Here is a 24,299-nt window from a genome sequence, read left to right as displayed (position 1 = left end):
CGTTTAAATTGAAAAATAAGCCTATTTTGTGATCACTCTCATTATCCCTTCAATATCGATTTTTTGGTCAGAAATCATATAGAAACTTAAATCGCTTATAACTTCGTTAAAACACGTTTAAATTGAAAAATAAGCTTATTTTGTGATCACTCTTATTATCCCTTAAAAATCGATTTTTTAGTCAAAAATCATATAGAAACTTAAATCGCTTATAACTTCGTTAAAACACGTTTAAATTGAAAAATAAGCTTATTTTGTGATCACTCTTATTATCCCTTAAAAATCGATTTTTTAGTCGAAAATCATATAGAAACTTAAATCGCTTATAACTTCGTTAAAACACGTTTAAATTGAAAAATAAGCTTATTTTGTGATCACTCTTATTATCCCTTAAAAATCGATTTTTTAGTCAAAAATCATATAGAAACTTAAATCGCTTATAACTTCGTTAAAACACGTTTAAATTGAAAAATAAGCTTATTTTGCGATCACTCTCATTATCCCTTCAAAATCGATTTTTTGGTCAGAAATCATATAGAAACTTAAATCGCTTATAACTTTGTTAAAACACGTTTAAATTGAAAAATAAGCTTAATTTGCGATCACTCTCATTATCCCTTAAAAATCGATTTTTTAGTCAAAAATCATATAGAAACTTAAATCGCTTATAACTTTGTTAAAACACGTTTAAATTGAAAAATAAGCTTATTTTGTGATCACTCTCATTATCCCTTAAAAATCGATTTTTTAGTCAAAAATCATACAGAAACTTAAATCGCTTATAACTTCGTTAAAACACGTTTAAATTGAAAAATAAGCTTATTTTGCGAACACTCTAATTATCATTTCAAAATCGATTTTTTGGTCAGAAATCATATAGAAACTTAAATCGCTTATAACTTCGTTAAAACACGTTTAAATTGAAAAAAAGCTTATTTTGTGATCACTCTTATTATCCCTTAAAAATCGATTTTTTAGTCAAAAATCATATAGAAACTTAAATCGCTTATAACTTCGTTAAAACAGGTTTAAATTGAAAAATAAGCTTATTTTGTGATCACTCTTATTATCCCTTCAAAATCGATTTTTTAGTCAAAAATCATATAGAAACTTAAATCGCTTATAACTTCGTTAAAACACGTTTAAATTGAAAAATAAGCTTATTTTGTGATCACTCTTATTATCCCTTAAAAATCGATTTTTTAGTCAAAAATCATATAGAAACTTAAATCGCTTATAACTTCGTTAAAACACATTTAAATTGAAAAATAAGCTTATTTTGTGATCACTCTTGTTATCCCTTAAAAATCGATTTTTTAGTCAGAAAACGTTTAAATTGAAAAATAAGCTTATTTTGTGATCACTCTCATTATCCCTTCAAAATCGATTTTTTGGTCTGAAATCATATAGAAACTTAAATCGCTTATAACTTCGTTAAAACACGTTTAAATTGAAAAATAAGCTTATTTTGTGATCACTCTTATTATCCCTTAAAAATCGATTTTTTAGTCAAAAATCATATAGAAACTTAAATCGCTTATAACTTTGTTAAAACACGTTTAAATTTAAAAATAAGCTTATTTTGTGATCACTCTCATTATCCCTTCAAAATCGATTTTTTGGTCAGAAATCATATAGAAACTTAAATCGCTTATAACTTCGTTAAAACACGTTTAAATTGAAAAATAAGCTTATTTTGTGATCACTCTTATTATCCCTTAAAAATCGATTTTTTAGTCAAAAATCATATAGAAACTTAAATCGCTTATAAATTCGTTAAAACAAGTTTAAATTGAAAAATAAGCTTATTTTGTGATCACTCTTATTATCCCTTAAAAATCGATTTTTTAGTCAAAAATCATATAGAAACTTAAATCGCTTATAACTTCGTTAAAACACGTTTAAATTGAAAAATAAGCTTATTTTGTGATCACTCTCATTATCCCTTAAAAATCGATTTTTTAGTCAAAAATCATATAGAAACTTAAATCGCTTATAACTTTGTTAAAACACGTTTAAATTGAAAAATAAGATTATTTTGTGATCACTCTTGTTATCCCTTAAAAATCGATTTTTTAGTCAAAAATCATATAGAAACTTAAATCGCTTATAACTTCGTTAAAACACGTTTAAATTGAAAAATAAGCTTATTTTGTGATCACTCTTATTATCCCTTAAAAATCGATTTTTTAGTCAAAAATCATATAGAAACTTAAATCGCTTATAACTTCGTTAAAACACGTTTAAATTGAAAAATAAGCTTATTTTGTGATCACTCTCATTATCCCTTAAAAATCGATTTTTTAGTCAAAAATCATATAGAAACTTAAATCGCTTATAACTTTGTTAAAACACGTTTAAATTGAAAAATAAGATTATTTTGTGATCACTCTTGTTATCCCTTAAAAATCGATTTTTTAGTCAAAAATCATATAGAAACTTAAATCGCTTATAACTTCGTTAAAACACGTTTAAATTGAAAAATAAGCTTATTTTGTGATCACTCTTATTATCCCTTCAAAATCGATTTTTTAGTCAAAAATCATATAGAAACTTAAATCGCTTATAACTTCGTTAAAACACGTTTAAATTGAAAAATAAGCTTATTTTGTGATCACTCTCATTATCCCTTCACAGTCGATTTTTTGGTCAGAAATCATATAGAAACTTAAATCGCTTATAACTTCGTTAAAACACGTTTAAATTGAAAAATAAGCTTATTTTGCGATCACTCTCATTATCCCTTAAAAATCGATTTTTTAGTCAAAAATCATACAGAAACTTAAATCGCTTATAACTTCGTTAAAACACGTTTAAATTGAAAAAAAAGCTTATTTTGTGATCACTCTTATTATCCCTTAAAAATCGATTTTTTAGTCAAAAATCATATAGAAACTTAAATCGCTTATAACTTCGTTAAAACACGTTTAAATTGAAAAATAAGCTTATTTTGTGATCACTCTCATTATCCCTTCACAGTCGATTTTTTGGTCAGAAATCATATAGAAACTTAAATCGCTTATAACTTCGTTAAAACACGTTTAAATTGAAAAATAAGCTTATTTTGTGATCACTCTCATTATCCCTTAAAAATCGATTTTTTAGTCAAAAATCATACAGAAACTTAAATCGCTTATAACTTCGTTAAAACACGTTTAAATTGAAAAATAAGCTTATTTGTGATCACTCTCATTATCCCTTAAAAATCGATTTTTTAGTCAAAAATCATACAGAAACTTAAATCGCTTATAACTTCGTTAAAACACGTTTAAATTGAAAAAAAGCTTATTTTGTGATCACTCTTATTATCCCTTAAAAATCGATTTTTTAGTCAAAAATCATATAGAAACTTAAATCGCTTATAACTTCGTTAAAACACGTTTAAATTGAAAAATAAGCTTATTTTGTGATCACTCTCATTATCCCTTCAAAATCGATTTTTTGGTCAGAAATCATATAGAAACTTAAATCGCTTATAACTTCGTTAAAACAAGTTTAAATTGAAAAATAAGCTTATTTTGTGATCACTCTCATTATCCCTTAAGAATCGATTTTTTAGTCAAAAATCATATAGAAACTTAAATCGCTTGTAACTTCGCTAAAACACGTTTAAATTGAAAATAAGCTTATTTTGTGATCACTCTTATTATCCCTTAAAAATCGATTTTTTAGTCAAAAATCATATAGAAACTTAAATCGCTTATAACTTTGTTAAAACACGTTTAAATTGAAAAATAAGCTTATTTTGTGATCACTCATATTTTCCTCCACACTACAGACTTTTATTTTCTCTGGAATTAAATATTACTTTATTTTCACCTTAAACATAATTACTTTTCAATATTAATTCCATCATATCCTCCACACATTCCAGCATATAACTACCAAATTCCTTATCATTTTTCATTAGTTCCAAAACCTCCTGTGTACGATCGACATTTGTATAATGATGGAAATCCTCTGGTCGATTCAGTTTCATATCCTTCAAATAATCTCCGGGAACTCTTAGAATCGTAGCACACATACAATTGTAAAGGGCGCCAAATAAAGCCAATTCCTTAAGAGACTTTAAGAAATCCTCGTACGTTATGAAGTCTTCAGACTTTAAACCCATATTTGATAATTCCTGAGAAAATTCTTTATAATAATATTGAAAACAATCCTTTTCAATCAGCTTTCTATCGCAAGGTTTCATATTTATGTATAAAGTCATAAGAATATCTATAGCAGCCGGTGAGTAGCGACACAATTGAAAGTCCACAAATACGGCGCCTTTCTTATACGGATCGCTTTTGGCAAAGAAAACATTTCCACCCCAGACATCACGGTGACAGAAGACATTACAATATTTCGTAGAAGGATTAACCATATCGTATACAGTATTTAGTATCGAAGGCAATTCATTTTTGATGAAAAGTTGTAAAGGTTCAGCTTGATATAGGGGGTGTTTGAGGGTTACCGCCAAAACAGCCTGTTCAAAAATACCCCATAATTTAAAATATTCCTTTTTTAAATTGAAAAAATATATACCTTAAGCCCGGCTGTATACCAGACCACTCTGGGGGAAACTGTTACCTCGTATAACACATCCTTTAGTAGTTCATCAATTTTAGTTTGTTTCTGTTTTTCAAATCCCAAACTGCAGGCATGCATGGAGGCTAAGCCTCTTAGTATAGTTTCTATTGATTGTTTATTTAAAAAGTTGGTCACTTCCTTTAAGGGTTCATAACCCAAGTCCACAATATTTTGCATAACAAATAGATCGGGTTTCACCAAATAACATTCGGCACACCAGATGTTGGGAGCTAAGGAAAAAAAATCAAAAACGTTTCGATTACAATCAATGTATATTCATGAGATAATTGGTAGATAGATATCTTTCTATTTCTATAGAAAACTTATCGATTGATATCTTTCTATTTCTATAAAAACTTTATCGATCGATAGCTTTCTATTCCTACAGAAAAGTTATCGATCGATAGCTTTCTATTCCTACAGAAAAGTTATCGATCGATAGCTTTCTATTACTGTAGAAAAGTTATCGATCGATAGCTTTCTATTACTATAGAAAAGTTATCGATCGATAGCTTTCTATTACTATAGAAGAGTTATCGATCGATAGCTTTCTATTACTATAGAAGAGTTATCGATCGATAGCTTTCTATTACTATAGAAGAGTTATCGATCGATAGCTTTCTATTACTATAGAAGAGTTATCGATCGATAGCTTTCTATTACTATAGAAAAGTTATCGATCGATAGCTTTCTATTACTATAGAAGAGTTATCGATCGATAGCTTTCTATTACTATAGAAGAGTTATCGATCGATAGCTTTCTATTACTATAGAAGAGTTATCGATCGATAGCTTTCTATTACTATAGAAAAGTTATCGATCGATAGCTTTCTATTACTATAGAAAAGTTGTCGATCGATAGCTTTCTATTACTATAGAAAAGTTGTCGATCGATAGCTTTCTATTACTATAGAAAAGTTGTCGATCGATAGCTTTCTATTACTATAGAAAAGTTATCGATCGATAGCTTTCTATTACTATAGAAAAGTTATCGATCGATAGCTTTCTATTACTATAGAAAAGTTATCGATCGATAGCTTTCTATTACTATAGAAAAGTTATCGATCGATAGCTTTCTATTACTATAGAAAAGTTATCGATCGATAGCATTCTATTACTATAGAAAAGTTATCGATTGATAGCTTTCTATTACTATAGAAAAGTTATCGATTGATAGCTTTCTATTACTATAGAAAAGTTATCCATCGATATCTCTCTATTTCTATAGAAAACTTATCGATCGATATCTTTCTATTTCTATAGAAAACTTATCGATCGATATCTTTCTATTTCTATAGAAAACTTATCGATCGATATCTTTCTATTTCTATAGAAAACTTATCGATCGATATATTTCTAAAGAAAACTTATCGATCAATAACTTTTCATTTCTATAGAAAAGTTATCGATCGATTTCTATATCCATAGAAGAATTATCGATCGATTTCTATATCTATAGACAAGTATCGATATCTTACTATTCCTATAGAAAAGTTATCGATCGGTATCAAGTTTTCTTTATTTTTATCTCAACTCTTCACAAAACTTACAAAATTTCCTCAATTCGTTTAGTAGTCTCATATAAAGCGTTGACTCTTTTTTCAAAATACCTGATCTTTCGATAAAATCCGTCATATCGGGATTCTGATAGGGCATGGTTTTAACAAATAGACGTCTTTCCGTTACATTATTTTCCTGAGAAGACAACACCATCATATTAATTTAAACAATATAAGTATAACATACACTTTTGTACTCACATTTTCTAATTGATATTTTATATACAAATGAAAATATTCACCCAAATAGCCAACAGTGCCCAGCTCTGGTACGATATCATATGAAACCAATGACCCCTTAAGATTTTCTTCTTTTAAGATTTTCTCCAATATCAATTGACATTCTGCTGTAGTAACTAAATCGTGACGATGATGTCTTTCTAAAAGTTCTTTATTATTGTTTGTTTCACTCATTTTAATAAAATTTTTATTTTTGTTTTATTATTTTATGTTAAATTGTTTTTATTCTGTCTTCTTAAGGCACTTGAGATGATCACGTGTAGATTAAAATTTTACTCAGTTCAACAAAGATCTTTTAGCTTTCACTGTTTGTATAAAACTAATTGTTAAAGTTTCATTTCATTGCAAATATTTAATAAATTGTTATTTTAAAATTTACAATATTATTATATTTTTTTTATTTTAGTCTTTTCGTTCTGGTGGTGATAAGATAAGTAAGAGTGATTATAATTGTACAAAGAGACATATGGGGAACATTTTAGATTGAAGTGATCTAATCGTTTTTAATTAATTAATGTGAACTATACTAAATGCTAGTATTTACGAGAACTATAAATTAAGAGAAGAGATAAGAGAAACTTATCACTTATTATGGCGTAACTTCTCTTTGAAAATATGTGCTCTTTAACAAAAGCTTTTTAATGTGATCGACTATTACAACGGTTCATTTTTAAATAAGAGTGCAGATACATTCATTGATATTTATAAAATTAAAGTATAAATTTATCAATAGAAAAATTTACCAATAAAATTTACTTTATTGTCGAACTTCTTTAATCGAAACGATCATTTTTAATTCTTACTTTTTTTATTACAAAACTTTATCTTTATTACTTTTAATAAATATTTGACTTTATAGAAATATCCACAACCGCCTCTATAATGTCTTCTATACACTCCTCCATTAACATCCTGAATTCTTCATTTTCTTCCATATATTCCAATAGCTTTTCCGATCGTTCCTCATTCTTATAATAATCCGTTACAATTTCTTTGGGTACTTTTAAAATAGAGGCCGCCAAAGCTCTATAGACTAAACCAAACAACTGGAACTCTTCAATTGATTCCAAAAATTCAGCTTCTGAGAAAATCACTTCATTTAGGGATTTATCGCTGGGTAAATGATTCGTTACATGTTGCACCAATTGTTGGTAGTAATATTCCAAATAATCCGCTTGTTTTTCCAATCTCTCCTGTTTCGTTAAATTCATAAATAATGTAAAGATAACATCAATGGCTGGCGGACTATAGCGGCAAGTTTGAAAATCCACAAATACAGCCGATTTTTCAGGAATATCGTGGTGCAAAAAAATATTACCACCCCAAGTGTCACGATGACTCAAGACATTACGATATTTGGGTGAAGGATTCACCATAAAATAAATATTTTTCAAGTGAAGGGGCAATTCGTTGATAATAAATTTTTGTGATACTTCTGCTTGGTATTTTGAATGATGTTTGGCTACCTCGATTACAGCCTTGAGACCAGTTGTAAACCAGGGTATATCGGGGTGTACGGTAATCTCTTTAAGGCTTTCGTAATAGGTTTCTTCAATACTTTCTTCGTTATTTAATTCGTAGAGCAGACTGGAAGCATGCATTGCCGCAAGACCGTTTAGGATGGGAAACATTTCACTGTCACTTAGATTTTCTTTTGAGGCTAACGAATGAAAGCCTAAGCTGTCAAGATCTTCTAAAACTAAAAGATTTTGATAGCATAAATATACCTTGGGACACCAGGATTCGGTGGCTGTAAGAAGGCAAACATATTGAGGTGTTAAGACGAAATAGTAAAAGTTCTTAAAAGAATGCGATGTAGGCGATGAGTTTGTTATGTAATGTTATCGTTAACTTTTCTATAGAAATAGAAAGCTATCGATCATTAACTTTTCTACAGCAATAGAAAGCTATCGATCGTTAACTTTTCTATAGAAATAGAAGGCTATCGATCGTTAACTTTTCTATAGAAATAGAAGGCTAACGATCGTTAACTTTTCTATAGTAATAGAAAGCTATCGATCGATAACTTTTCTATAGTAATAGAAAGCTATCGATCGATAACTTTTCTATAGTAATAGAATGCTATCGATCGATAACTTTTCTATAGTAATAGAAAGCTATCGATCGATAACTTTTCTATAGTAATAGAAAGCTATCGATCGATAACTTTTCTATAGTAATAGAAAGCTATCGATCGATAACTCTTCTATAGTAATAGAAAGCTATCGATCGATAACTTTTCTATAGTAATAGAAAGCTATCGATCGATAACTTTTCTATAGTAATAGAAAGCTATCGATCGATAACTTTTCTATAGTAATAGAAAGCTATCGATCGATAACTTTTCTATAGTAATAGAAAGCTATCGATCGATAACTTTTCTATAGTAATAGAAAGCTATCGATCGATAACTTTTCTATAGTAATAGAAAGCTATCGATCGATAACTTTTCTATAGTAATAGAAAGCTATCGATCGATAACTTTTCTGTAGTAATAGAAAGCTATCGATCGATAACTTTTCTATAGTAATAGAAGGCTATCGATCGATAACTTTTCTATACTAATAGAAAGCTATCGATAGATAACTTTTTTATAATAATAGAAAGCTATCGATCGATAACTTTTCTATAGTAATATAAAGCTATCGATCGATAACTTTTCTATAGTAATAGAAAGCTATCGATCAATAACTTTTCTATAGTAATAGAAAGCTATAGATCGATAACCTTTCTGTAGGAATAGATAGCTATTCACATAGGATTCCTTTTCCTATAAGAATAAAAAGCCATCGATGAATAACCTTTCTAGAGGAATTGAATGCTATCGATTGATTACATATCTTTAGGAATATAATGCTATAGATCGATAACATTTGACTAGGAATGGAAAGCTGTCGATCGATAACATGTTAATAGAAATAGAAAACTATCGATCGATGATATATCTATACGAATAGAAAGCTATCTATTTCAGTAGAAATATAAAGCTATCGGTCGAAATTATTTCTATAGATATAGAAAGCTATCGATCGATAACATTTCATACAAAAAACTATGTTATCGATCGAATGTTTTTAAAAGTGTTGAAATTGAACTTTATTCGACATCCAAAACTTACAATATTTTTGCAATTTCGGCAATAGCGATCCATACAAAGCACTTTCTTTACGAAAAATCTTAACTTTTTCATGTTCTTCATCGACAGGTGGTAGATTTTTAATAAAAAATCTCAATAATATGGCATCACCATTATCGGCATCTTGATCAATTAACTGTAAATAATTTTAATTTGAAGCCTATAAATATGCTTTAATTTTCAACTAATTGACTTGAAATAATTAAAATGCTTACCCACCTCTTTATCATTGTCTGGCCTAAAACACTCAATTGTTAAATGAAAATATTCACCCAAAAATCCTTTAGCTTCTGTAGCCGAAATAATGTTAAACGTTTTGATTTGTAACTGTTGGCCGGTTTCTTGATTTAATTTATCGACAATTACTTTACATTCGTCTAAGCTTAATAAAGATGCCAGATTTTCTGCAGACATGTTTGTTTATTTATTTTTTGTTTTTTTTTTTTAATTTTAGAACTTTTTTTATTTTTTTTTTTGGCTTATATCCAAAATTGCACTATATATATTTGTTTTTCGATTTTTCTCAAATTCTCTTAACAAAAGGTAGTTTTGTTCGCGTTCTACTCTTTTCGAAACTTTAGAATTCACTGATCGCCCGTTTTAGTTTAGAAATTTCTTACACATTTTGTTTTCTATTTTATGGTTCTAAATTTGTTTGCTATTTAATCTAATCATTTGTACAAGTGTTCCCACTTGCCACTTTTTTCAGCTACCAAAATGTCTAATTTAATTAACTGCTTATTTTTGTACGTTTTGTTTCACCATTTAGCCGATTATGTATTGAGACAAATTTTATTATTTCAATAGCGTATAGAATTTGTTTATCGAATTGCATTATCAATTATGATAAACAAAATACATTTTAGTGTTTGAGAATAATTAGGAGGGCGTATTTGAATAGTAAAGTGTCAAGTGAGAAAAGATCTTCAAAAACAGTGTGAGAATTCCTTAAGCAAACAGTTGGCTTATGAATTTTTTGTTTTATAATTTTGTTTATTATAAATATTTGCACCAATTTTCAAGTAAACAATAAGTAGATTGTTAAACATCAAAAGTTACAAAAGTTACATGAACTGATATCATATTTTATTTTTTGTCATACATATTTTGAGTATAAAATTTTGATAATTGTTTTGCTTACAATCTACTTCTTTATGACGTTTAAGTATCAACGGCCACAAATTCAAATCGCTTAAGTTTTATCTCATATTTCTTGAAATATTACTCATAAATTTATAATATTTATTTATTATGGGAGGCAAGATTATTTTGTTTATTTATAATAAGGAATGACAAATAGAAGTACAAGTGAAGATAATTTATTGACAAATAATTAGAATCTTATTCATAATCATTTATCAAAGGTTTATTGAGCAAATATTGTATGAAATTAGTAATATAGTACTTTTTAATATCGAAAAGTACCGCAGTACCCCTAGGTCATTTCGGTACTTCTTCCAACTTTTGATAAATATACCACATAATAGTTAATAGACCAGTCTATAGTCTAGTCTTCAGTTTAGTCTATAGTCTAGTCTATAGTCTAGTCTTTAGTTTAGTCTATAGTCTAGTCTATAGTCTAGTCTATAGTCTAGTCTATAGTCTAGTCTATAGTCTAGTCTATAGTCTAGTCTATAGTCTAGTCTATAGTCTAGTCTATAGTCTAGTCTATAGTCTAGTCTATAGTCTAGTCTATAGTCTAGTCTATAGTCTAGTCTATAGTCTAGTCTATAGTCTAGTCTAGTCTAGTCTAGTCTAGTCTAGTCTATAGTCTAGTCTATAGTCTAGTCTATAGTCTAGTCTATAGTCTAGTCTATAGTCTAGTCTAGTCTAGTCTAGTCTATAGTCTAGTCTAGTCTAGTCTTAGTCTATAGTCTAGTCTATAGTCTAGTCTATAGTCTAGTCTATAGTCTAGTCTATAGTCTAGTCTATAGTCTAGTCTATAGTCTAGTCTATAGTCTAGTCTATAGTCTAGTCTATAGTCTAGTCTATAGTCTAGTCTATAGTCTAGTCTATAGTCTAGTCTATAGTCTAGTCTATAGTCTAGTCTATAGTCTAGTCTATAGTCTAGTCATAGTCTAGTCTATAGTCTAGTCTATAGTCTAGTCAATAGTCTAGTCTATAGTCTAGTCTATAGTCTAGTCTATAGTCTAGTCTATAGTCTAGTCTATAGTCTAGTCTATAGTCTAGTCTATAGTCTAGTCTATAGTCTAGTCTATAGTCTAGTCTATAGTCTAGTCTATAGTCTAGTCTATAGTCTAGTCTATAGTCTAGTCTATAGTCTAGTCTAGTCTAGTCTAGTCTAGTCTAGTCTATAGTCTAGTCTATAGTCTAGTCTATAGTTAGTCTCTAGTCTAGTCTATAGTCTAGTCTATAGTCTAGTCTATAGTCTAGTCTATAGTCTAGTCTAGTTTTTTCAGTGGACACTTCCTATCACTTTTCTTGGTTTATTATTGAGGTTGATTGAACCTAATAGGTTATCTCTTGCCAGTAAGTAGGAAAATTAGTAGGTATTTTATTTGTTTTATTTATTTACAACTTTACAACAACAAAAAAGAAATTATTTATTATTTAGATAACATAAAATCTAAAAATATAGTAATTCTTAAGAAAAAGAATAAAAATATTAATTAGATAATTAGATTAATTAGTAAATGTAAATGCAATTATCGCTATCTTTGCGCAACGATAATTGCAATTACAGAATTTTATCAACACATAAAGCAAATAAACATCTTTTTATCTAGATCACTCTAAGTTAACGACACATAGAAACAAAGTCAAGATCATAGAGATAAGTTTACAACACAAACACACATACACACCTTCCCCGACACAATTAGGAAGCAGTTTGTTGTAATTGTTGACGCACTAAACGTTTCTCGTACAACATGCTACCATAGGGACGTATGGTAATGTAGTAGAAGATTTCCACAAAACTTAAGAGGCTAGCGCCCACAAATAAACCCGTAGTACCACCAATGGATACTTAGAACAGGGAAATATAATTAAGATTTTGCTGCTTCAGAACAAAATTACTAAAAGACTCACCCACTAAATCCAATTTGCCTCTAACCACATTACGTTTATAACGTTCGGTAGGTAATTCCACCAAAGCAATTTCTACTTTTGATACAGGATTTTGATTATAGATGCTGAAATTGTTAGTATATTACTACTCTTCCTTAAGACTGTACAACACATCCTTACTTCTCTTTACTATCCACCACTGTAGTAATATCCACCTCAGTACATGAAGGCAAACAATCACACACCAAACCTTTACGACCCTTAGACCATTTCGCTATAATAACCGATAAATCTTCATAGTTACGATTGAGGCACTCCAAACCATCCATATTGCATTTCTGCCAACTGGGTGTATTCGGTGATAGATGACTGGAACAATTACACAATTCTAATTGTTTATCCTTGCGACATTGAACGGTACAGGCACTATAGCTATAATAGCGATGTACATCTAAATTATTTTCATCGTTAAAACGACAATTCCGCTGTGCTACACTGGTCTCACGAATTTGTTCATCATTTTGAATGTCCCTTTTGGAAATGTGACGTCTTGATGTGGAAAATCAGAGAAAAGTTCTTTTCAGAAGGAGAAATAAGTTCCCAAAATTTATGTGAGATTTACTTACACAAAAGAGATGTAGGGACCCACTACTAAATAATCTGTTTTGGGTGTAACCAAAGTGGGTACTTCCTCTTCGCCCAAAATAAAAACCTTGAAAGAGGAGTAGAAAGATTCATGATATATCGCGATGATCTGAACTAGAATTAAACTAGAACTGAACAAGAACTGAACTAGAACTGAACTAGAACTGAACTAGAACTGAACTAGAACTGAACTAGAACTGAACTAGAACTGAACTAGAACTGAACTAGAACTGAATTAGAACTGAACTAGAACTGAACTAGAACTGAACTAGAACTGAACTAGAACTGAACTAGAACTGAACTAGAACTGAACTAGAACTAGAACTGAACTAAAACTGAACTTAGATACAAATGTACATTTGTATCTAACTTACCACAGCCTCCGTATAAATATCCATTCGCAGTGCACCTGGTCCCGTATACCTATTCGACCACATACTCAACTTGGGACCATTATTCTTTCTACAAAATAAATAAGATATATATATACAGTTGCACTTTATAAAATCGTTCCATCAACTAACCCTGCCTGCAAAGAATTTATGGCATAACAGAGACCCAATTCGGTTTCCATACGTTGAAAATATTTACAGCACTCAAAAGGTTTATTATTCCACAAACAATTCTTAATAGTATTCTCGCAACTGCTACGAACCAATTGAGCATAGTAGGAGAAATTCGAATAGAAACAATTTTCCGATGGTTCCTCACCACCACATTCGTGCACTGTGTGATACGATTCGCCACGAAAGAAAGCAATTTCACTTAGAACTTCTTCTAAAGTGAAATCGTGGTCAGCACCCCAAAGTCTTAAATATTGTAATAAAGAAGATAAGTTTTAATAATGAGTGTAATATTCCGAAAACTTACTGCTCCGCCACCTCTTGTATTCTATCCATATTTTTGGATTCACACACTACTATGGCCGGGAAATTTGTCTCCCAATCGCGATAGCTGGATTCTACACCGAAGCTAATTGCATTATTTTCAAAAGCAGCTAGGCAAAAATAATTATTATGAAAGGCTGCTAAATTGTAAAAATACTCATTTCTTTACCCAATGACACTTTAATTAAATTCCACGATGCAAACCAGGAAGCCAACAGACATAAACCCCAAAATGTCTTTTCCAACCAGGTTAACTCTTTATCCACTATAAAGCGTGCTCCATGTAATGTGGAATTTTGTAAATATTCCTCAACCACATCACGTACACGCATCATTTTCCGTTTCCTTTTTTAAAACACTTTCACCGGTACTTAGCTCTGGTTTAGTTCCTCTAAATGGTTCTCTTTTGACTGTAGTTTATGTCGCTTAGTCTAAACGTTTATAAATGTTTTCTGTTACCATAGTTTTGTATTTTAATTATTCTTTAGATGGTTTATCTTAATTGTCAAAGTGCACAAGTGTTGTAATTCCCATTATTAGCTATTACACTTTTGGGTGTTTCATTTGTATTTCAAGACAATTTGTTAATTTCAGTGAATTAAGGCAATCGCTATAATAGGCAAACACTTGTAGTTTCGATTAATATGGAATATAGCCGAGAGAAAAAGTCTTAGGTGCTGTTTCTAGATAGCATGCGAGCATTTTGAGTTAAAATTTCATTTGTATTTTGTTATTGTAACAAAAACAAAATACATTTAAAAATTTTACTCAAAGTACTCGCACGTTATCTGGAAACTACACATTAATTTAGAACTAGAACTAAAACTGAACTAGAACTGAACTAGAACTGAACTAGAACTGAACTAGAACTGAACTAGAACTGAACTAGAACTGAACTAGAACTGAACTAGAACTGAACTAGAACTGATCTAGAACTGAACTAGAACTGAACTAGAACTGAACTAGAACTGAACTAGAACTGAACTAGAACTGAACTAGAACTGAACTAGAACTGAACTAGAACTGAACTAGAACTGAACTAGAACTGAACTAGAACTGAACTAGAACTGAACTAGAACTGAACTAGAACTGAACTAGAACTGAACTAGAACTGAACTAGAACTGAACTAGACCTGAACTAGAACTGAACTAGAACTGAACTAGAACTGAACTAGAACTGAACTAGAACTGAACTAGAACTGAACTAGAACTGAACTAGAACTGAACTAGAACTGAACTAGAACTGAACTAGAACTGAACAAGAACTGAACTAGAACTGAACTAGAACTGAAATAGAACTGAACTAGAACTGAACTAGAACTGAACTAGAACTGAACTAGAACTGAACTGAACTAGAACTGAACTAGAACTGAACTAGAACTGAACTAGAACTGAACTAGAACTGAACTAGAACTGAACTAGAACTGAACTAGAACTGAACTAGAAATGAACTAGAAATGAACTAGAACTGAACTAGAACTGAACTAGAACTGAACTAGAACTGAACTAGAACTGAACTAGAACTGAACTAGAACTGAACTAGAACTGAACTAGAACTGAACTAGAACTGAACTAGAACTGAACTAGAACTGAACTAGAACTGAACTAGAACTGAACTAGAACTGAACTAGAACTGAACTAGAACTGAACTAGAACTGAACTAGAAGAACTAGAACTGAACTAGAACTGAACTAGAACTGAACTAGAACTGAACTAGAACTGAACTAGAACTAGAACTGAAAGAACTGAACTAGAACTGAACTAGAACTAGAACTGAACTAGAACTGAACTAGAACTGAACTAGAACTGAACTAGAACTGAACTAGAACTGAACTAGAACTGAACTAGAACTGAACTAGAACTAGAACTGAACTAGAACTGAACTAGAACTGAACTAGAACTGAACTAGAACTGAACTAGAACTGAACTAGAACTGAACTAGAACTGAACTAGAACTGAACTAGAACTGAACTAGAACTGAACTAGAACTGAACTAGAACTGAACTAGAACTGAACTAGAACTGAACTAGAACTGAACTAGAACTAGAACTGAACTAGAACTGAACTAGAACTAGAACTGAACTAGAACTGAACTAGAACTAGAACTGAACTAGAACTAGAACTGAACTAGAACTGAACTAGAACTAAACTAGAACTGAACTAGAACTGAACTAGAACTGAACTAGAATTGAACTAGAACTGAACTAGAACTGAACTAGAACTGAACTAGAACTGAACTAGAACTGAACTAGAACTGAACTAGAACTGAACTAGAACTGAACTAGAACTGAACTAGAACTGAACTAGAACTGAACTAGAACTGAACTAGAACTGAACTAGAACTGAACTAGAACTGAACTAGAACTGAACTAAACTGAACTAGAACTGAACTAGAACTGAACTAGAACTGAACTAGAACTGAACTAGAACTGAACTAGAACTGAACTAGAACTGAACTAGAACTGAACTAGAACTGAACTAGAACTGAACTAGAACTGAACTAGAACTGAACTAGAACTGAACTAGAACTGAACTAGAACTGAACTAGAACTGAACTAGAACTGAACTAGAACTGAACTAGAACTGAACTAGAACTGAACTAGAACTGAACTAGAACTGAACTAGAACTGAACTAGAACTGAACTAGAACTGAACTAGAACTGAACTAGAACTGAACTAGAACTGAACTAGAACTGAACTAGAACTGAACTAGAACTGAACTAGAACTGAACTAGAACTGAACTAGAACTGAACTAGAACTGAACTAGAACTGAACTAGAACTGAACTAGAACTGAACTGGAACTGAACTAGAACTGAACTAGAACTGAACTAGAACTGAACTAGAACTGAACTAGAACTGAACTAGAACTGAACTAGAACTGAACTAGAACTGAACTAGAACTGAACTAGAACAGAACTAGAACTGAACTAGAATTGAACTAGAACTGAACTAGAACTGAATTAGAACTGAACTAGAACTGAACTAGAACTGAACTAGAACTGAACTAGAACTGAACTAGAACTGAACTAGAACTGAACTAGAACTGAACTAGAACTGAACTAGAACTGAACTAGAACTGAACTAGAACTGAACTAGAACTGAACTAGAACTGAACTAGAACTGAACTAGAACTGAACTAGAACTGAACTAGAACTGAACTAGAACTGAACTAGAACTGAACTAGAACTGAACTAGAACTGAACTAGAACTGAACTAGAACTGAACTAGAACTGAACTAGAACTGAACTAGAACTGAACTAGAACTGAACTAGAACTGAACTAGAACTGAACTAGAACTGAACTAGAACTGAACTAGAACTGATACTAGAACTGAACTAGACACTGAACTAGAACTGAACTAGAACTGAACTAGAACTGAACTAGAACTGAACTAGAACTGAACTAGAACTGATAACTTAGAACTGAACTAGAACTGAACTAGAACTGAACTAGAACTGAACTAGAACTGAACTAGAACTGAACTAGAACTGAACTAGAACTGAACTAGAACTGAACTAGAACTGAACTAGAACTGAACTAGAACTGAACTAGAACTGAACTAGAACTGAACTAGAACTGAACTAGAACTGAACTAGAACTGAACTAGAACTGAACTAGAACTGAACTAGAACTGAACTAGAACTGAACTAGAACTGAACTATAAATGAACTAACTGAACTAGAACTGAACTAGAACTGAACTAGAACTGAACTAGAACATGAACTGAACTAGAACTGAACTAGAACTGAACTAGAACGGAACTAGAACTAGAACTGAACTAGAACTGAACTAGAACTGAACTAGAACTGAACTAGAACTGAACTAGAACTGAACTAGAACTGAACTAGAAACAAAATATCAATAATAAGGAAAATAATTCACATTTATTTTCTTTTAAGCGCAATTTTTAGAATCTACATTCCTAAGACATAATTATCCACTAAATCCTCCAACATATCCGTTAACCTCTCACGATATACTCGATCCGTATTAAAAGCTTTCAAACAAATTTCCACTCTCTTTCGTTCAAAGAAATCGGTGAAACCATCCGTAGAACCTGCCAAATTTTCGGTGCACTCGGGAGGCAAAATAGTCAAGTGGGAAAAGAAGCAGGACTCTATTAAACCACAACCGCGAAATTCTTTGAAAGATTCATAAAATTGTTCTGGCGGTATAAAATCGTCTATAGAAAGATTTTGCTGCTGTAGAAATTCCTTCATAAAAGTGTAATAATCCATTAACAAATCCATTAGATATTTGGACCGAAATTCTCGAGAAGTAGGTATAGTTAAAATGGTAATTAAATCCAACATAGGAGGAGCATAGCGAGCCAATTGGAAGTCCACAAAACGTGCTTGTATGGGTGTTTTGCCATCTTCAGCATACTGGAACATGACGTTATTGGCCCACATGTCACCATGAGAAAAAACATTTTGATATTTTGTAGAAGTCTGAGCCATGGGATATATAACAGCCATTTTAGTTTGCAAGTTATTTAAAATTTCCTCTAAATTATTTTTATATTTAGGCATAAGTTTAATAAATTCCTTGAAAACTTTTAAAGCATTACGGAAGTTCTGATAGCGCATGTGTTCCTTTGGATAATTTAAGGGATAAGCATTCTCCACACAAGCTTCTGCATGTAATACATTGAACTTCTGCTTTTCCTTGACCTCATAAACTATCGAGGCCGCATGCATGGCAGCCAAAGTTTTAACGGTACATTTTAAATGTGGATAATCTAACAAACCATCTCGCCCGGCTGCCATTTTATACTGCAGCAAATTTAAATCCTCCAAAACCAACAAAGTATTATCAGCATAATAACATTTGGGTGAAATTCCCGAAAAAATTTCCTCCAATTTAGGCAAAACTTCACTAAAAACTGACATTTCCTTTTTGTAAACCCCAAATTGTTCCAAGTACTCCATACGTGATTCTATTTCTATGGGGGCTGTTTTGGTAAAAAATCTTATGGTTTGTAATGCCTTTTCATTGTCTTTATCTTTATGTTTGGAGATATTAACTGTTAAGAAACGATGATAACCAAAAAATCCAGAAAGATCTTCAGACACAGGCTTTAAATTATAATCAATAACTTCAATATTTACTTCTTCCTCCTCTCCATGATCCTTTAAGTAACGATAACATAGATTCTCTATATCGTTGGGATTTAATGCTATATTGCAGTCATGTTTCCTTCAAAGTTGAGGTCTTTGATATTTATTCAAGATCTTTTTTAACGACTTAAGCAGTCAGTTTGTTGTGCTTAACTAACTTTAGAGCTAATGTTCTCTAGCTGCTGCAATTTATCTAGATTTAGTTAACGAAATGTATTTTTAGTTGACACTTTAAATCTTATTTACTTTGTAGAGATAATTTTCTTTTTATTTGAGTTATTTCATTTTAAAATCATAAAAGTTTATGGATGGTAGCATAAATAAGTACTATATTTGGCAGTTACTTTAAGACACTCTACAATCACAAGTTTTGTACTTTCATTTACACTTTTGCCCGAAGAAATATATTAATAATTTTGGATGTAAATAAATGTGATCAGCACCTCTATTTTCATCAGAAAAAGGACTTTTAAGATTTCATGAATTAGAACTGAATTAGAACTGAACTAGAACTGAACTAGAACTGAACTAGAACTGAACTAGAACTGAACTAGAACTGAACTAGAACTGAACAAGAACTGAACTAGAACTGAACTAGAACTGAACTAGAACTGAACTAGAACTGAACTAGAACTGAACTAGAACTGACTAGAACTGAACTAGAACTGAACTAGAACTGAACTAGAACTGAACTAGAACTGAACTAGAACTGAACTAGAACTGAACTAGAACTGAACTAGAACTGAACTAGAACTGAAATAGAACTGAACTAGAACTGAACTAGAACTTAACTAGAACTGAACTAGAACTGAACTAGAACTGAACTAGAACTGAACTAGAACTGAACTAGAGCTGAACTAGAACTGAACTAGAACTTAACTAGAACTTAACTAGAACTGTACTAGAACTGAACTAGAACTGAACTAGAACTGAACTAGTACAGAACTAGAGCTGAACTAGAACTAGAACTGAACTAGAACTGAACTAGAACTGAACTAGAACTAGAACTGAACTAGAACTGAACTAGAACTGAACTAGAACTGAACTAGAACTGAACTAGAACTGAACTAGAACTGAACTAGAACTGAACTAGAACTGAACTAGAACCGAACTAGAACTAGAACTAGAACTGAACTAGAACTGAACTAGAACTGAACTAGAACTGAACTAGAACTGAACTAGAACTGAACTAGAACTGGACTAGAACTGAACTAGAACTGAACTAGAACTGAACTAGAACTGAACTAGAACTGAACTAGAACTGAACTAGAACTGAACTAGAACTTAACTAGAACTGAACTAGAACTGAACTAGAACCGAACTAGAACTGAACTAGAACTGAACTAGAACTGAACTAGAACTGACCTAGAACTGAACTAGAACTGAACTAGAACTGAACTAGAACTGAACTAGAATTGAACTAGAACTGAACTAGAACTGAACTAGAACTGAACTAGAACTGAACTAGAACTGAACTAGAACTGAACTAGAACTGAACTAGAACTGAACTAGAACTGAACTAGAACTGAACTAGAGCTGAACTAGAACTGAACTAGAACTTAACTAGAACTTAACTAGAACTGTACTAGAACTGAACTAGAACTGAACTAGAACTGAACTAGTACAGAACTAGAGCTGAACTAGAACTGAACTAGAACTGAACTAGAACTGAACTAGAACTGAACTAGAACTGAACTAGAACTGAACTAGAACTGAACTAGAGCTGAACTAGAAACTGAACTAGAACTTAACTAGAACTTAACTAGAACTGTACTAGAACTGAACTAGAACTGAACTAGAACTGAACTAGTACAGAACTAGAGCTGAACTAGAACTGAAACTAGAACTGAACTAGAACTGAACTAGAAACTGAACTAGAACTGAACTAGAACTGAACTAGAACTGAACTAGAACTGAACTAGAACTGAACTAGAACTGAACTAGAACTGAACTAGAACTGAACTAGAACTGAACTAGAACTGAACTAGAACTGAACTAGAACTGAACTAGAACTGAACTAGAACTGAACTAGAACTGACTGAACTGAACTAGAACTGAACTAGAACTGAACTAGAACTGAACTAGAACTGAACTAGAACTGAACTAGAACTGAACTAGAACTGAACTAGAACTGAACTAGAACTGAACTAGAACTGAACTAGAACTGAACTAGAACTGAACTAGAACTGAACTAGAACTGAACTAGAACTGAACTAGAACTGAACTAGAACTGAACTAGAACTGAACTAGAACTGAACTAGAACTGAACTAGAACTGAACTAGAACTGAACTAGAACTGACTAGAACTGAACTAGAACTGAACTAGAACTGAACTAGAACTGAACTAGAACTGAACTAGAACTGAACTAGAACTGAACTAGAACTGAACTAGAACTGAACTAGAACTGAACTAGAACTGAACTAGAACTGAACTAGAACTGAACTAGAACTGAACTAGAACTGAACTAGAACTGAACTAGAACTGAACTAGAACTGAACTAGAACTGAACTAGAACTGAACTAGAACTGAACTAGAACTGAACTAGAACTGAACTAGAACTGAACTAGAACTGAACTAGAACTGAACTAGAACTGAACTAGAACTGAACTAGAACTGAACTAGAACTGAACTAGAACTGAACTAGAACTGAACTAGAACTGAACTAGAACTGAACTAGAACTGAACTAGAACTGACTAGAACTGAACTAGAACTGAACTAGAACTGAACTAGAACTGAACTAGAACTGAACTAGAACTGAACTAGAACCGAACTAGAACCGAACTAGAACTGAACTAGAACTGAACTAGAACTGAACTAGAACTGAACTAGAACTGAACTAGAACTGAACTAGAACTGAACTAGAACTGAACTGAAAACTGAAAGTAAAACTGACGGTCTCTGGCATTAATCGAAAGATATGCTATTATATTACTAAGATTCAAGACATCTTTTTCAAACACCCTATAGTTTTTATTTGGTATATTTTTTTAAAAACGTAAAATATTATTATTATTAACACCATAACATTTACAATCTGCTACTCGCGTCTTAAACTTTTCAAATATTTACTCACAACAATCTCTTAATATCTATCAATAAAATAATTTAAGATTCAAATACTGTTAATTTATTGTATTTATATTTAGTTATAATATATACATATACTTTTATTATTATCTTAAATAGTTACTTAACTAAAATAAAATTATCAACTAAATCTTCCAACATATCGGTTAATCTGGTCCTATAGATTTCATCCGTATGGAAGGCCTTCAAACATATCTCAATACGCTTACGATCGAAGAAATCACTAAAACCATCTGTAGAGGTGGTTAGACTCTGGGTTAGGTCCGAAGGCAATATGGTTAAATGAGAAAATAGACAAGATTCAATAATGCCAGAAATACGAAACTCCTCCAGTGAAGCATAAAGTTCTTCTTCGGTAAGGAAATCTTTTATGTTTAGCTGTTCACGTTTTAAGAATTCACTCATAAAACGATAATAGTCGGCTACAAGTTCCATAAGATATTTCGAGCGGAATTCCCGGGTAGTGGGTATGGTTAGAACGGTAATTAAATCGATCATAGGAGGAGCATAACGTGCCAATTGGAAGTCCACAAAACGGCAGTGTATGGGTATATCGCCATATTTACTATACTGGAACATAATGTTATTAGCCCACAGATCACCATGGGAAAAGACATTCTTATATTTTTGGGAAGTTTGAACTAGTTTAAAAATAACCGACATTTTATCGTGTATATTGTTGAGTATATAGTCCAGATTATCTTGATATTTAGGCATGAGTTTAATCAATTCCTTAAATACACCTACAGCATTACTGAAATTTTGATAGCGAACATGCTCTGAAGAACAATCCTTGGGATAAGCATTTTCGAAAACAGCCAAAGGATGTAGTTCATCGAATGTTTTCTTGTGTTTTACCTCAAACACCAAGGAGGCAGCATGTAAGGCGGCTAAGTTCTTAACAGCACATTTTAAATGTATGGAGTCATAAAGACCATCCCGGCCAGAACCCATCTTATAGCCTTGCTGATGCAAATCCTCAAATACCAACCAATTGTTGTCAGCATAATAGCACTTGGGTGCAATGCCCTCAAAAATCTCCTGTAGTCTGGGCAAGACATCACGATAGACAGCTATTTCCTTTTTGAAGACACCAAATTCTTCCATATACTCCATGCGTGAGGCAATTTCCATAGGAGCAGATTTAGTAAAGAATCTCAACTTCTCCACGGAATCTTGATTGTCAACATTTTTCTTGGAGATTTCCACTATCAAATAACGATGATTGCCCAAAAAACCAGCAGGATCATCCGATATGGGCTTTAGTTTATAATAGTTCACCTCAAAGTTATTGACAATTGCCGCTTGTGGTTGTTCCTTATCGTTGGCGGCATAATCCTTAAAATAGCGGCGACACAAACCCTGAACATCATTTGCGGATAATTCTATGACAGTAGCCATTGTTGCAAGTTTAATTTAATAATTGTTTTAGAGTTAATTAATTATCCGCAAGTGGTATGACTTTTTAGTTTAACTGCCTAAAACATAATGTGTTTTATAGTCTAAGATCATTTTATCTTTATTTTTAAATTTTCGCTAAAAAGTTGTTGTTTTTTTCACACAGCTCGCTCTATAATCTAAATCTGTTGCCTTCTATTTGCCTTTTTCTGCTTTTAATTTACAGCGCTAATATCTTAAATTGTAAAATAATTAAATTAGCATTTTGACGCTTCTTTTCCCAGAGTCAGCCATAGTAGAAGTGATGATCACTCCTAACACTTTCATCTAAATGAAAGAGTATCTTAATTTTTCACAAGAAATACCCCTCCATTCACAAAATTTCTTAAGCTCACGGAGTTTTCCTTTTTGTCTTATTTTTAAAACAATATTTTGACAAAAAGCCAAGATAAACTTAAGCAAATATTTAAACTTAAGAATTTATTTTGGAGATAAGAGACATTGATCGTCACAGATTTCATCAGTTTACGATTTCTCACACATCTTATTTATTTGTTTGCTTTTAATTTTTTTTTTTTTTTTTTTTTTTTCTGTTTTGGATAAAAATATAATTTCGCT

At 31.5% G+C, this 24,299-nt stretch overlaps 5 protein-coding genes across 6 annotated transcripts; all 5 read right to left on the bottom strand.

Moving 5' to 3' along the window:
- Positions 1-3,785: 3,785 nt before the first annotated feature.
- On the bottom strand, positions 3,786-6,783 carry LOC119610397. 2 transcript variants are annotated; one of them, XM_037965572.1, is made up of 4 exons: positions 6,336-6,783; positions 6,126-6,270; positions 4,531-4,805; positions 3,786-4,471 (listed from the first exon to the last, which is right to left on the bottom strand). In XM_037965572.1, exons 1-4 carry the CDS (start codon positions 6,546-6,548, stop codon positions 3,821-3,823), a joined length of 1,284 nt encoding a protein of 427 aa, XP_037821500.1. In that variant the 5' UTR covers positions 6,549-6,783; the 3' UTR covers positions 3,786-3,820. The 2 variants fall into 2 exon arrangements, with proteins under 2 accessions (XP_037821500.1, XP_037821501.1); XM_037965573.1 differs by having other exon boundaries at positions 6,186-6,270.
- Positions 6,784-7,096: 313 nt separating this feature from the next.
- On the bottom strand, positions 7,097-10,193 carry LOC119610396. Its single transcript, XM_037965571.1, has 3 exons — positions 9,730-10,193; positions 9,493-9,646; positions 7,097-8,124 (listed from the first exon to the last, which is right to left on the bottom strand). The coding sequence occupies exons 1-3, from the start codon at positions 9,922-9,924 to the stop codon at positions 7,211-7,213; spliced, it is 1,263 nt and encodes a 420-aa protein (XP_037821499.1). The 5' UTR covers positions 9,925-10,193; the 3' UTR covers positions 7,097-7,210.
- A 1,984-nt stretch (positions 10,194-12,177) lies between these two features.
- On the bottom strand, positions 12,178-14,994 carry LOC119610391 (sodium channel protein Nach). Its single transcript, XM_037965566.1, has 8 exons — positions 14,242-14,994; positions 14,056-14,182; positions 13,710-13,994; positions 13,560-13,647; positions 13,167-13,252; positions 12,721-13,089; positions 12,562-12,665; positions 12,178-12,498 (listed from the first exon to the last, which is right to left on the bottom strand). The coding sequence occupies exons 1-8, from the start codon at positions 14,405-14,407 to the stop codon at positions 12,350-12,352; spliced, it is 1,374 nt and encodes a 457-aa protein (XP_037821494.1). The 5' UTR covers positions 14,408-14,994; the 3' UTR covers positions 12,178-12,349.
- A 2,945-nt stretch (positions 14,995-17,939) lies between these two features.
- LOC119610399 lies at positions 17,940-19,576 on the bottom strand. Its single transcript, XM_037965575.1, has 2 exons — positions 19,560-19,576; positions 17,940-19,273 (listed from the first exon to the last, which is right to left on the bottom strand). Exons 1-2 carry the CDS (start codon positions 19,574-19,576, stop codon positions 17,989-17,991), a joined length of 1,302 nt encoding a protein of 433 aa, XP_037821503.1. The 3' UTR covers positions 17,940-17,988.
- A 2,668-nt stretch (positions 19,577-22,244) lies between these two features.
- Positions 22,245-23,783, bottom strand: LOC119610392. The gene has a single exon (XM_037965567.1). It carries the CDS (start codon positions 23,682-23,684, stop codon positions 22,383-22,385), a length of 1,302 nt encoding a protein of 433 aa, XP_037821495.1. The 5' UTR covers positions 23,685-23,783; the 3' UTR covers positions 22,245-22,382.
- Between the last annotated feature and the right edge of the window lie 516 nt (positions 23,784-24,299).

This window comes from Lucilia sericata, unplaced genomic scaffold, assembly GCF_015586225.1.
Source record: "Lucilia sericata isolate MDLA Ls3-8-SP2 unplaced genomic scaffold, ASM1558622v1 Contig001175F_arrow, whole genome shotgun sequence".
NCBI classification, from domain to species: Eukaryota; Metazoa; Arthropoda; class Insecta; order Diptera; family Calliphoridae; genus Lucilia; species Lucilia sericata.
Note: the sequence above shows the minus strand (reverse complement) of the source record. Positions and strands in the feature narration are given on the sequence as shown.